Source organism: Candoia aspera, chromosome 4 (genome assembly GCF_035149785.1).
Source record: "Candoia aspera isolate rCanAsp1 chromosome 4, rCanAsp1.hap2, whole genome shotgun sequence".
Lineage (NCBI taxonomy): Eukaryota > Metazoa > Chordata > Lepidosauria > Squamata > Boidae > Candoia > Candoia aspera.
Window position 1 is genome coordinate 48,148,243 of NC_086156.1, and position 14,052 is coordinate 48,162,294.

At 38.9% G+C, this 14,052-nt stretch overlaps 2 protein-coding genes across 2 annotated transcripts in view; one reads left to right on the top strand and one right to left on the bottom strand.

Moving 5' to 3' along the window:
* Window positions 1-5,031: 5,031 nt before the first annotated feature.
* On the top strand, window positions 5,032-5,562 carry FANCD2OS (FANCD2 opposite strand). The gene has a single exon (XM_063301949.1). It carries the CDS (start codon window positions 5,032-5,034, stop codon window positions 5,560-5,562), a length of 531 nt encoding a protein of 176 aa, XP_063158019.1.
* A 5,310-nt stretch (window positions 5,563-10,872) lies between these two features.
* BMPER (BMP binding endothelial regulator) overlaps window positions 10,873-14,052 on the bottom strand; it is a 181,550-nt gene continuing 178,370 nt past the window's right edge. The window contains exon 15 of the mRNA XM_063304049.1: window positions 10,873-12,241. Within this exon, the coding sequence (XP_063160119.1) occupies window positions 12,060-12,241 (182 nt within the window). The 3' untranslated portion in view covers window positions 10,873-12,059. The remainder of the gene's footprint in view (window positions 12,242-14,052) is intronic.

The window sequence follows — 14,052 nt, forward strand, 5'->3', positions numbered from 1 at the left end:
CCAGCAAATGTGAGATTCTGTTTTTTTTCTATCAACTCTGAATAGTGCTCCTCAGACATGGAGGAGTGAGAAGTGCAATGTAAGAAGTACAACAGGGTGCTTTTAAAGTGTATAGAATGGGCTACTCCATACTGCTGCCAGGTGATAAAGGGGGAAAATACAAGTGAAAGGGAGGAAAACAACTTATTTACTAGCCCCAAAGTAAATACAAGGAAAAAGAAAATTCATAACTATATCACTAAGTAGACAGTGCTTCAAATACTCTGCACTCCTGAGGTTTTTAAAATAAAGTTCAGCAGCAGATCATCTTGTTTTCACCAGCAAGACAGAAAGAGTCCTTTTATTACAAATGGCCAACAACTGCCACAAAGCTTTCTGCTGTCACGACAGTGCCTTGGTCTGTGGAGAGGGACTGACATAACCTTGCTTAAAGAGATGGTCTTCGGTGCTTCCTGAGTGTGCCATCCTGCAGAGGTCCAGGGTGAAGGCCAAACTAAGAGCTGTTGCTCAGAGGCCTCAATCTGCCTGCTTAATCGAAAGATGTCACCACCCACTCAAAGTCTTCTCATCTTGCCTTTGCAAAAAGGACCCTCCCACTCACCACTGTTCAAATTACTGGAATTTAACTCTTAATTTCTAAGACAGCCTTTTCATTTAGGGCTAGAAGCTGAAGCAGACTAAGTACACATCTAAGGAATGTGGGAATCTAATCTGAACCAGAATCCATGAGTCAGATTGCATAACTATAACAGGAAGGAGATTTATTTAAAGAAAATACTTTGAATGGATAAGCAAAGCCTAGCACCTAGCTAACTACATCCTACCAGGAAGAGGGTCCAAAAGCATGTTTTCTATGTGTGCCTGTGAAAAAGGGCAGAAGGAAGTGACCTCAGATTAGCAATCTCATAGACAGAGAGCAGGCAGAGTGATAGTCAAATAGGCGACTCAAGAGCAAACCCCTAACTTTCTATCTACACTCTACTGTCCTTTTGTGGTCTACCATGTGATGCCAAAGAATTTGGACCTCCAACATTTAGGATAACTAAGGGAGGATCATTGGGAAGAGTTATGTGAATTTTAGTAAAGGCCCAAACTACTTTCATAGATTGCAATTCCTTCCTTGCTTCCTTGTTTCCTTCCTTCTTGCTGCCCATGAAGCATATGCATTCTCCATATACAGAAACTGAATGGATTGGCAGCTGAATCTTTCATTGATACTGGCAGTGGGACAAGGTTTTCCACTGCACATGAGGCATCATGTTCCTTAGGCAAACTGAGTAGGTGCTGTATTTTGCAGCACCTAACATCTTTCACAGCCACCCTCTTCTGCCTAATAGTGACCATACAAAATGCAGCTTAGAAAGCAAAGAACTTCCCACTGTGCCATGATCATCAGTAGTGGCTGGGGAAAGGAAAAAGCTACTTTAACCATACATAACACTGAATTCCATCCACAGAATTTTACTGCTGAAGATGTTGCAGAAGTGATCTGAACTGTGCCTGAATTTTGCTAGTTAATACCATAGTGGATTTACACTGAAGCATTGAATTGAAATTGTGGGATGATGTTACATTATGAAATACTGTTAAGATAAACAGATAAACATGGGACTAAAAAGAAAGAAACATAGGATTAAGAAAATACAACAACCACCTGATGTAAATAGTCAAAACGCACATTTCTATATTCTAGTTTTCTAGTTTGGAGGTCATAGTCTAAACCGTCATTGGATGGATGTTAAAAAATGATGATACGTCATGTAGGTAGCATACAAATATCAGTCACTGTTATTTGGCATATTCAGCAAAATACTGTAAACTAGTGAACCAATTCAGAAATTGTAGTATTTACAGTTTGTTAGATCATTCAGGAATAGTGCTGCCACCATTTGTTGTAATTTTGACCATGATGACACCGACCATATACCTGATAAAATTTCAGGAAATATAATTACAACTCTTGCCCCTAGAATAGGTGCCATTGGTCTACCACATCACGGCCATATTCTATTAAATCCTGTTGAAATTTCTAAGTATGGTAGGAAATTTTTTCTTGACCATTCCATCCTGCTGATGGATTATGTTGTCCAGGAGGACAATATAATAGAAATACTTCATGCTTACTTCACAAATAGTGAATCCACTGGATATACTCCAGAGTCTATATACCCTCCAAAAGTATGTAACACTTCTTACAAAGGCTAGTTTTTAAGGATGATTTAGATCCTGAAAACACTTTTTCAGAAACATTATGTAATTCTAAAGAGTTTTGAAAAGTGTTGTCCAATACAGGAGATAGACTTAGAGATATTACCAGATTTTCCTTCCCCACTGAAACATACCCATTTTAGACTCAAAACAAAGTTTAAAAACTTATTATTTCAAAGCTATATTCCTAAAACCATTTTACATAAAGCTGAATATCAGTGTTAATCACAATGAAGCCAATAGTCAGTATAACATTTCTGATTTAGTGATTTTATTTTTCCTAGCATACTAGATCTGACAGGAAGGGCATGCTGCAGGTCCCTTCTATCATGCAATGTCATCCTGTTGGACCAGGATTTGGGTCTTCTCTTTCACAGTACCTGCCCTGTGGAACAGCTTCCCCCCAGACATTCAGACAAATCCCATCATGTTCACCTTTCGTTAGACACTTAACTGGCTATTCTCACTGGCTCTACTAGCTGGCCAATTAATTGTTGCTTTGGCAAATTGGGAGTGTTTTTCTTGACCATGGATCATGGCTACATTGATCATTGTTTGTTTGATTGATTGTAGTTTGGTTTTTAACTTTCTCTACCCCTCCCAGAGTTATATAATTTTGTTAAGCCAGGGTTTTTTAAACAGTGTTCTACAGAACCCTAGTGTTCCATGAGACTTTGGTGGCATTCTGAGCAAGCACATTCCAGTCACTGAACATTAATTTGTTTGGTCAAAACATTAGCCCCCCAAGTAATTGTAACATTCAAGGTTTAGTTCTTGTACATTTGAAATGTTAATTTTGCACTTAGAATAAAAGTTTACTTTTTATATTAATAATAAATGGAGAACATTTTGACACAATAATTTGGGCATCCATTTTTATGAAATTCAAACAACAAATAACTTTATTACATATATTTTCATAAATAAATTAGAACATGCACAAGTTTCATGTTATTGCCAATTTTCTGTCACTAAAACTTTGTCTCTTGATCAGAGTTTTGGGAAATTAAAGAAAAAGACAAAAAGGTTCTGTTGACTGAAAAAGCTTGAAAACCTCTGTCCTAAGCAAACTAAATGCCACTGATTTGCACTCTGTATTTCCTTTAAAACTCAGCAATAGCTACTTATTATTTTGATGTTTACTTTAGAACTTTAACCCTCATCATTAATGTTATCTTTTCCAAACTCTTTCAACTGCTATATCTGAGACAATCTAATGAGAATGGCTATTGCTGGTAGATAGATCATCTTGTAATAGAACAAATTCTACAGCTGCATTAGCTTTCTTGTTTCTGAAGAAAATATATGGTCTTTCTAGAGCCTAAACTATACAGTCTGCTTCCTTTTAGCATCTGACAAAAAAGATGTCTATGGAAGCTTAAACTTTTCAAATAAAGTAAGTCTTTAAGAAGGTGTCAAGCTTTTCAAACTTAAAATAGAAAGAGAATTGACATACAATGCAAGTACATCCACTGGGTTTATATCCCAAATACAAAAAGGCTTTATTTTTATCACATGTCAGAAATACCAGATGAGGGTATTATTCCATATTAAAAAAACCACTGCTTCCTAAATAAAAAAGAAATATTCTGTCTTTATCAGAAATTGCTTTTTTTCCTAATAAAACACACTTCTTTTAATCACTTCATCAACCCTTAGATAAGAGCTGACTGCTGAATTGCTAATGATTCACTAATACATGAGTGAACCAACTTCAATGAATTAGCACTGGCTCCAGATCAACAAAACATAAACAAAGTTCCACTTCTGTGATGGGACTTCCTTTCCCTCTCCTTTCCACTGAAAGTTCTGTGCTTCTACACACACTTTACACTACTGTGTATTATGGTTATTTGATTGCTATTTACTGTAGTGTTCAGTAAACCATGGGTTCTGGCTTAGCACAATGTGTAAACCAAGCCAATTGTGGTTTATTCAGTAAGCATGGTTAAACAACCATGGTTTTGTGCAGTGTGAACTTACCTCTTCTATTCCACTAAGATAAGGGATCTAGGAAGCCTTCCGCTAGTGTAGGGGTCTTCCTGGAAGCTCCTTACTGATTCTGAGTTGGTGTAAAATGTTGAGTTGAACTAGCTCAAGTGAACATGCTGTCCACAGTGTTTTCCAAAGGAATCAGTTTGCATAAATCAACACCATTAATCCAATTTTAAGTATGTAAGCAATGAGCCTGAATGTGCAAAGCCAGACTATTTGACTTCAACAGATGTGGTGAAAATACCTTTGATTTGCAGATATCTAATTTCCTTAAAATGAATACATAAGTAGGGAGGTGTGGTTATTTGGAGATTAAGGTACTGTGGTCTTCTAGAAATATTCGATTTTTTTCCCCTGACCCTGAAAGTAGACTGGGTTTCTACTGACTGTGTTCCCACAAGTACAAAATGGCAAAGGAAGGAGAAGCACTTTCATCAGTTTCCCTATTCATCTGCAGTTCTAGCACTTCCTTTTTCAGACAGTTCCATAATCTATCTAGGCAAAGTAGCAATGGAGATCGCCAGAGGAGCACGGCAGAAGCAATGACAGTTGCCTTTTCCCCAGTCCACCAGCAAGATCCCTCTACTTCTGCAGGATGAAGACTGTATTTCTGGGAAATAACGTCTAGAACCAACCAATGGTTGTAGACGCTCTATAGGGCACACCATTCTTTGAGAGCAGGGAGGAGGAGCTAGTGGAACATTGATTCAGTATGTGTGTTCCAAGGTGTACACTTACTCATAATAGGTTGCTAAGGGCACTAGGAAAAGGAAACATGCCACAGAATCCTGGGCAAAGCAGGGTAGCAGCAGCTGGGCAGTGCTGACCATGGCCAGTGGGTACCAGCTGTGGGCACCCTGGTCCCCATTGGATGAATCCCTGCGATGGCTGCGGGGCGCTGTGCCCAGACCCAGCAGCACTAAACACCCTTTCCGGGGAGGACAGAGCCCAGCCACTGCCACTGACCTGGAAGTGCAACTTTGCTTCCAGGGGCTCAGTCTGGTGCTAGAGTCTAGTGCTAAGACTGGAACGAGGCAGCCGCTAGCCTCCAGAATGGCAGGAGAGACCAGGGGATGCAATGGGGCTGTGCACAAACCACAGGCGGTGAGGCTTATAGGACTCGACTCAGTCTTCGGGCATCTTGTGACCGCACAGCCTCCCCACTGGACTGGCTCATTGAGGGTCTCGGAGCGTTCAGCCTTCTGTCAAGTGATAAGTCCCCAGCAACGCAGACCTCATGGCCTCCGGGAACCACAGGTGCACATGGCTATGGCCATGTGCCGACAAATGCTGCGGGCCATTCTCTTGCTCTATGCTGCCTACAAAAAATGTGCCTTTGCCTTGCAACATTCCCGCTAGAAATGCCCTAAGCAACAGTAGGGCAAGCTGGGATCCACGACTGCCCAAGAAGCAATCTCATGCCCACTCCTGCATCCCCTTCTACTCCAGAAATATCAACTCATTGGATTCAGTCTTCCACTTATTTCCTGGAATTGTCAGCTTTTCTTCAACACTTACGTTTCTTAGAAATCAGTCTATTTCCTGGAATAACTACTTTTCCTTCCTATTTCTCAACACAGTTTCACTGAACAAAATGAAGCATTTAACAGTATCAATCTGGAAAAAACCTGAAGAGCATGCAAAATTCAGATTGTTTGCAGATAGAAGAAATCAACCTTATTGTCCATCCCCTTTTTGTGAAGAAAGGGTTACCAAGGGCATTTACAACTGTTGTGAACAGCCTCCCTTACACTGTCTCTCATGAACAGATAGCAATGATTTTAAAAAAAGCTTTAAATGGACCAAACAAACACTGAAGTTCAAATGAAACAAGTTTACATCCATCCTCACTGAGAGACGGTCTTCAGACTGAGATTTATCTGCTATTCAATGAAAAAAAAATGATTTTCCAAAAGCTGCCCAGTGCCCACCTATCATTTCAACACAAACAATAAAATACCAGGTAGCTGCCTATATAAAAAGTTTGACCATATTTTCAACATTGTAAAGAACACAATTTGTAAAGATACTGCATGTTTTTAACCTTAAGATAGCATTGTTACACAAAATGGAAAAGAAATGTGAATGATGTCAATCATTCTTAAACCAGGAATGAATAATGGGTAAAAAGCAAAAATTCAAAACAGCGAAGATAGGTAGGTTCCCAAATGGAGGAAGTTTGGGGTAATTTCTAAATGAAATATTCTTATATCTTGTGATATCTAAGATCTTCCTATGCAACATTAATACTTGACATCAAATATCCTTTCCTGTGCTATAATTGTTAAAAACAGAAGCAACATCACCTAATCATGATTCATTTCCCCCAAGAATAAAGACTGTACCAACTAGAAGTGTATTATGAAGTTCAGGCTTAAAAAAAAAAGAAACAACCTCCCACTCCCAAACCAATAGATCCCATTTTTTTTTCCTCTTGGTGATCTGAAAGTAAAGCAATCTAAGCTTTATTTGTCTCAGAAAAATCTGTTTTTCAGATAACTATTGAAAAACTTGGAAATGCAATATTGAAAGCCACACAATTCCCAAATCATTTACTGAAAAGTTATTTTGATCACATTAAAGCAGGTTGAACACTGAAACATCAACTATGGTGCTTTGCTCTAAAGTTATTTAAAAAGCTAAACAATCTATTCAAAGTCTATTCAAAGAATTTAAGAATAGATCTATAGAAATACCGTATGGCTTGCATTGCAGAATTGAGTTAAAACTGTTTCTTTGATTCATTTATGCAGCAAATGAACTTTTATGCAATGAATGAATTTGTCAGCCTATTTTTAAAATTCGATATACTGTATGTATAATTTATAGGTGAGGTCTACAGATTTGATCTAGAAAATATAGCAATTATTTAAGCCTCTTGTAACCAATACAGCTAAATTTGTGATAATGTTGACCAATTTTTCTATTGATTTCAATGAGCTGTAGCATGGCTAATTAAATCTGGACTCTATTTATGTTAACAAGTGCCAAAAATCATATTTTAAAGGCATTTTATCTTCCTCCTGATGATTAATGAGTGAATTCCTATCTACTTGTTTAAGTCAAAAGGATAAAAAATGTAGCTTGAAAGTCGGAAGGGAATGCTTTCTCTCTCCTAACCTTCCTTGTCAAACAATATGCTCTCAGTATGCTAGTGATTTATTCCGTTTACTAGTAAGTGGCCATGTTTTGACAAAAACACAATGTTGCCGCTTCAAATTGGAAGGAACAAGGTTTTCAATTGTGTGAGTGATGCACATCATTTGTGAGATCCTTCCCCCCCAAAAAAATTACATCGCTATATGAGTCTCCATAATTCTATATTATGATTTTGTTGAGCCACATTTCTATTCAGAGACATTGATGGCAACTAAAAGAACCACTTAATTTCAGCATAGTACAGCTGAAAACCAGCCATTTGAAGAGTTGATCACTACTCATTGATTATGGATTACTATCTCTGCACTATAAACAGCATGATTTAGCTACACACAGAGACACATTCACAGTACCAATTGCAAAACCATGCCACCTGTTGTGTACGTGCTGGTTGATTCTGTAATTTTTTTTTCCTTTGCTGACTGACCGCAGATTATGTAAAGATAAAACAGCCTGGCTGTTCGTGCAATTATTTATTGGATCAGAACTACAGGCTTTTTTTTCCTTACAGGAATGATTTTCATTCTGAAAGATAAGCTAGAAGAATAAGATTCTCACTGATCTTTCAACTGCAAGATAGACATTGCTGTAATGCAAACTGTGCAGCAACAAATGCATAAAACCACCTTACAGCTGATCCATGTGAACTATCTGCTTTGAACACTGCCTGGTAACATTGATAGGGAAATTCTATTAGCTGTGATTAAGAGAACACATTAATGTAAAAGCAGAACTAAGAAATTAATTTAAAGGAATCAATAAGACTCAGTTCTGCCTGAGAATATATCCACACACTGTATATGTGGCTGGATTCAGACCATGGACACAAGTAGATAAACATGGGACTTTTATGTTACATCATCTAAATGGGAGGGTGTCTTTTTACACTTGCTCAAGTGTCTCAAAAAGCCAAGACTTGAATCAATAAATGAAGATGTAGACCAGCTTTGCAAGTTTGATTAATCTCTGTATTTGATGTTTCCAAAAATCAGCTTAGATTAAGTTCACATTTTTGAAAGAGAATTCAAAACAGTCATAGTTGGCAAACTATAGCAGAAAGTATATTTGACTTGTATTGAAGCCACTTCAACTTTGAAATATTCGTAAGATAAAAGCAGCAGCTCTCATCAAGCTTGTCCAACAGTCTTTGGATGATACCTCCTATTAAATAATTTTTTAAAAACTTGTTTTTTTGTTAAACAGATCACACCGGTAAGCAGACCTTTACAATGAATTTTTTTTTCAGGACTTCTTTACAACCAGTGTGTACAGCATGGAAGCAATTCACCTTTGCCTGCCTGAACAGCATTTTGAATGAAAAGCCATTACTGTACAGTGGGTTTGCTTTCCACTGAGGGAGCCAGTGTTCAAATAATGCAACTTTCAGCATTCAAAGTATATTTTATGGATTAGCATCCTGTTAATAAGAGGCAGCTTATTAAGTGAAACTTCATGTTTGAAAACATTAAATACCTTTTAAGGTCCAGTGTTGTTTCAATTGATAACTGAATCTTTCCCCAGTATCCAGAATAAACTACTAGTTTTTTCCCACCACTATATTAATATGTTAATAAGACCTAATGTGTAAAGGCAGAATCCGCCAATTAGGTGTTATCCTGATGTGCTGGGATACCAGAATTCTCAGCCAATCCATTCCCTTTAAAAGCCATAGTATATTTCTAGCCACTGAAAAACAACAAAATAACGAAGTTCTTATTTTCTTTAAATTTTTAGTATTTATTTTCAATGGATATCAAACATAACATATATGGGTTAGATGCATTTAAATGTTTAAATAAAAAGACTATAATTTGTCCTTTTGTTTGTTTGTCTGAATGGGAGGTGAGCATTCAAGTGCAAAGATCATTCTGCCAACTCGGATAACAGGTCAGCACAAAAATGTAGGTCTGAAACCCAAGATCTCTTCAGGCATTTTTAATAAAGGCAAAAAGAACAGCTACTCCAGCTCTGCTTCCAGACATCTTCTTACCATCTCCCTGAATTGATGAAGAATGACTGCAAAATCAGTGCTCCTGAACCTGTGGAAGCCTGTAACCACTTTCTGTCACTTTAGCAGACTTTCCTAGCAAACACAGTGGAGTTCTGATGGATGAGGTATAGCCACAACACATTACTGTCACACTCCATGCATTCTTTTTTATGAATAACTGTTCACTAGTAAATGAATTCATGGGAACAGCATGCAAGAGAGAGCAGAGTCCGGAGAGTGGGGGGGGGGTCAAAACAGGCAAGAGAAAGCGGATCACATCCATCTTAACTGCCCCCCCATCCACTCTCATGTACACTGTTGACAACAGAAGTCTATCCAGTGTGTGATGTCTCAAGTTCAAAAGATCAACAGATTTCAAAGAAGCTTGGGATTAAGGCTGAAATTTTCTTCCTTTTTGTCAACATAAAGCTAAAGATGATTCCAAATCAAGCTCAGCTCCTGGTAACTATATGGACACATTCATGCAACTTTCTTGGCAGCAATATAGAAATTATTCACCATTACATCCCTGGAATACCCTGGTAGTTTCCTGTCTAACACTAAACAGACCCAACCATGGTTGGCTTGAGAACCTTGATAAAGTTGGCTACGTGCTGCCATCAGCTAAGCTACCTGGCCAACAAGCTGGATAGCAAAATAGATTCACATTCCAGATGATGGACTGAGGTAATGTGCATGCCAGGTATCGTATCATGGAGGATGGTGACAGCATGTTGGTGACAACTTTCCTTTCTCTCCATCAGGCAATACGAACATCACTGCTAGACACTCTGCTCAAGCACTGTTGAAACTTTCTGGTGCTCATGTAAATGAGCTTTCATAGTGCTTAAGATCAGTTATCATCAAGGTAATTCTGGCAGCACATATGCAACACAATATAGTTAGCTATTTTGAAAATGCAAGCATGGAATCTTTGGTTTCATCCCAATGTAGAGTCAATTCATCTGAAATTTAAAACCATGGTATGACCCTGGCTGAACTTATTTTAACTAAATCAAATAACATGGCAAACTATGGTTTGCCAAAACTTGGAAATAAATTACAAAAAAATTACAGCACTCAAGAAGGAAACAGGTAAATTCTGGATCTTGATTTAAATTAGTTCATACACTTAGGTAAAGGTAAAGGTTTCCCTTGACGTAAAGTCCAGTCGTGTCCGACTCTAGGGGGCGGTGCTCATCTCCGTTTCAAAGCCTTGGAGCCGGCGTTGTCCATAGGACACTTCCGGGTCATGTGGCCAGCATGACTCACGGAACGCCGTTACCTTCCCGCCGAAGCGGTACCAATTAATCTACTCACATTTGCATGTTTTCGAACTGCTTGGTGTGCAGAAGCTGGGACGAGCAACGGGAGCTCACCCCGCCGCGCGGTTTCGAACCGCCGACCTTCCGATCGACAGCTCAGCGGTTTAACCCGCAGCGCCACCGCGTCCCACTTCATACACTTAAGCATCCCAAATCCCATTCCCTTCAACAGGATTGAAGAGACTTAAATCTGTGTTAAATGGAAAATATTTTTACTTTTACAGCACAGTGCTATATATATAACTTAACAGGCCAATGGCTTTCGATGGGATTGTAGGATTTAAATGTTACCATCCTTATCATACTCTAAGTGGCTCCCACATGCCTGGGGCAACATTTAAATTTGCTGATGAAGCTTAATATGCATTGTCAGGTTTTCTTTATTAAAATACTTCAACTTGTATCCAAGACTCCTCTGGAAGAAATTATTAGTAAGTCTTGGATAAATCTAAAATTTAGCCAAAGTATGGACTGGAAAATGAATAGAATTGAAAACAATTTGCTTTTCCAGTGGGTACTTTCTTGCCACTGAATGTCTAATTGAGTTATACAAAAGATTCACATGGTCTATAGCAGTGTTTCTCAACCTTGGCAACTTTAAGCTGTGTGAACTTCAACTCCCAGAATTCCCCAGGTAGAATTCTGGGAGTTGAAGTCCACACAGCTTACAGTTGCCAAGGTTGAGAAACACTGGTCTACAGCCTAGGAGCAGATAAATACTAATACATAAACTTAATAGCAAAAAATATATATACATATAATAATTCGTCCTTCTATGATTGATATAAATGATGCATATTTTCATATGCATGTGCACATGTATATTTATGTATATATAGTAATATATATTTAAACCTTGGAGTTACCTTCTTTCCACACCCTGACTGCGGAAATGGTTTGTGATGGAACATAACCTGTATACATTTAATCTGATGCAGAAAACCCACAGAAGTGAGGAAGAGCCTCTTGCCGAACTGAGCGTCACATGGTAAGGTCATGCTATGCCAGTTAGATTTAACAATGGTTTGGGGCTTCTTCACATGGGCCTTCACACAGTGCTGGTGGGTAGCAGATGCCATGACCATTTCCTTTAGTTCACTGATGCTAAGGGATAGGGCAATTTAATTTTTTCATCTGCTCTTTCTGCATACACCCTCTGTCTCTCTCTCTCACACACACACAGTATATATACAGCTGCATATATGCTTGTATTGGTGTACATTTCCATATAGACATATACATTCATAGGCACACACATTTCCTTCTCTCTTTTGAAGAGTGTTTTGCAAGATCTGCCAACAAACTCTGCAGTCCTTATTGGCTATGAGCTTCGAAAGGGACTCAAGACATCAGGTTCCATGTCCTTGGAGTAACAGCCAATGTCACCGCTGTGGACAGAGAGTGGGTTTGATGCATCTTCCCTTGTGGTGGACTAGGTTGGCAGGACAGTGGCATCCTGCAACACATGGCTTATTACATGGACCAATCTCATTCCAGTTGTCACAAGTCTTCGCACAACCAGGACCGCATGTGTTATAAACTGCACCGTGTTTACATTGGGTTCCTGGAAGACAGTTCAAAGATATGAATTTTACAGAGTCCACTCGGTTGGATCTACAGTTAGTTATCCTCAGAGTAGATCCATGGAAATCACAGTCAGGATACTATAACTAATCATTACAGATTATTTATTCATTTCTGTTCAATCATATCTGATTCTCAGAGATTGCCTGGACAAGTCCCTGCAGTTTTCTTGGCAAGGTTTTTCAGAAGTGGTTTGTCACTGCCTCCTTCCTAGGGCTGAGAGAAAGTGACTGGCCCAAGGTCATCCAGTTGGCTTCATGCCTAAGGCAGGACTAGAACCCACGGTCTCCTGATTCCTAGTCTGGTGCCTTAACCACTATACCAAACTGTTTCTCACAAATTATTAGTGGAATAGTAAATATAAAAGAAAAGCTGATGCATTTTAAATTAAAAGCCTCAGGTGAATGCATTTCATCACAGAATATGACAACTATACAACTTTGATGATAACTTACAAATTTAGATTTGAATGTTCTTCAGTATCAATAGCCTACTTTATTTTCCAGAGATTTTATGGTGCTGATTATGTTACAACACATGGCAAATATTATTACAGCATCTTCTATTAACTCCCAACTTTCTCTTTGGGACCATTACAGAGTATTTTTCATTGGAGAGTTAAAAATGATCAGAGGGATATGGAGAAAAAGTATTCCACTCTCAGAACTTTGGGCTGAATCCAGATTCCGTCTCTCCTCGGAAGAGAGAACCCTCATCCAACCCACAAACTCCACAGCATCACCTCTCAAGCCATCCCTGAGGACCTCTTAATCCTCTGCACAGATTCAGAGGGGGAAAGGGGACAAAGGGGTGCACAGGGAGGAAGAATGAATAAAAATGCCTTTTTGACAATTCTGCCAATAGGAATGCTCCACTGAATACAAAGTCCAGATGGCAGCTTTTAGAAGCTGGAGTCATCCCAAGAAACAGACTGGCAGCAAGAACAAGACAGACAATAATGAAACATATAAGCAATAGGGTGAATTTTTATTTTACAACCACCCACATTGGAGTAGGGTTGAGGTATGTAAAATAGCCATTGCTTTCCCTCTCTCAAACATGACTCTAAAAGGGAATAATGTTTTACTTGTTAAGTAAAGGACTTTAAGGACTTGAAAAGAAGTCCTCAGTTGTGAGGAATTCTCCTCATCACCAAATGCCTCTCTTTCTATTGGCATCAACACCAGTTTGTTGAAATGTTTTGGCATCTCTCTTCCCATTTTTCTCTTTCATTCCGCCCACCCACCAAACAAATCTGGTTCCTTTAATAGTTATGCAATTGGAATGGTTTTTCTGGAATACCAGGTTAGTGCAAACTGGTAGGAGTTGCCAGAAGAAGGAACTTAAAACCTGGATGCCAAGAATCTGGGACTCTAACAAGAAGTTTGAATTGTGGGGGATAACAAGCTCTGGAGAAAGCAAATGGGTGGCAAGTAAGGGAGGGATTAAAGTATCTGTTGTTAGACCACTCAGAACCAGTAAGGAAATTAGAATTAAGACCTCTGGGCAAGGGAGGCGGTTATCCCAAGGAATAGACACAAAAATGATATTCAGAGGAGTTAGGAAAGAGATAAAAAGTTGGGGAACTGAGCCCAAGAGAAGTGCAAGAGGACACTTTTATCATGAATAAGAAGAAGGCAAAAGAGAGAAAGCATTAAGCTTTGCTTCCTGCAGAACTCTGCCCCCACCCCTCCTTCCACTCCTTGCAGTTCAGACAGGAACAGCCTGGGGTCTGCAAAGGAATATGGGGAGGGGGTGGCAATACTTGAATGAGAGAGGCTGGAAGCTTCA

Bases quoted from the DNA above. Each gene is read 5' to 3' on its own strand.
- FANCD2OS (XM_063301949.1), top strand. From the start codon at position 5,032: ATGGCCAGTGGGTACCAGCTGTGGGCACCCTGGTCCCCATTGGATGAA.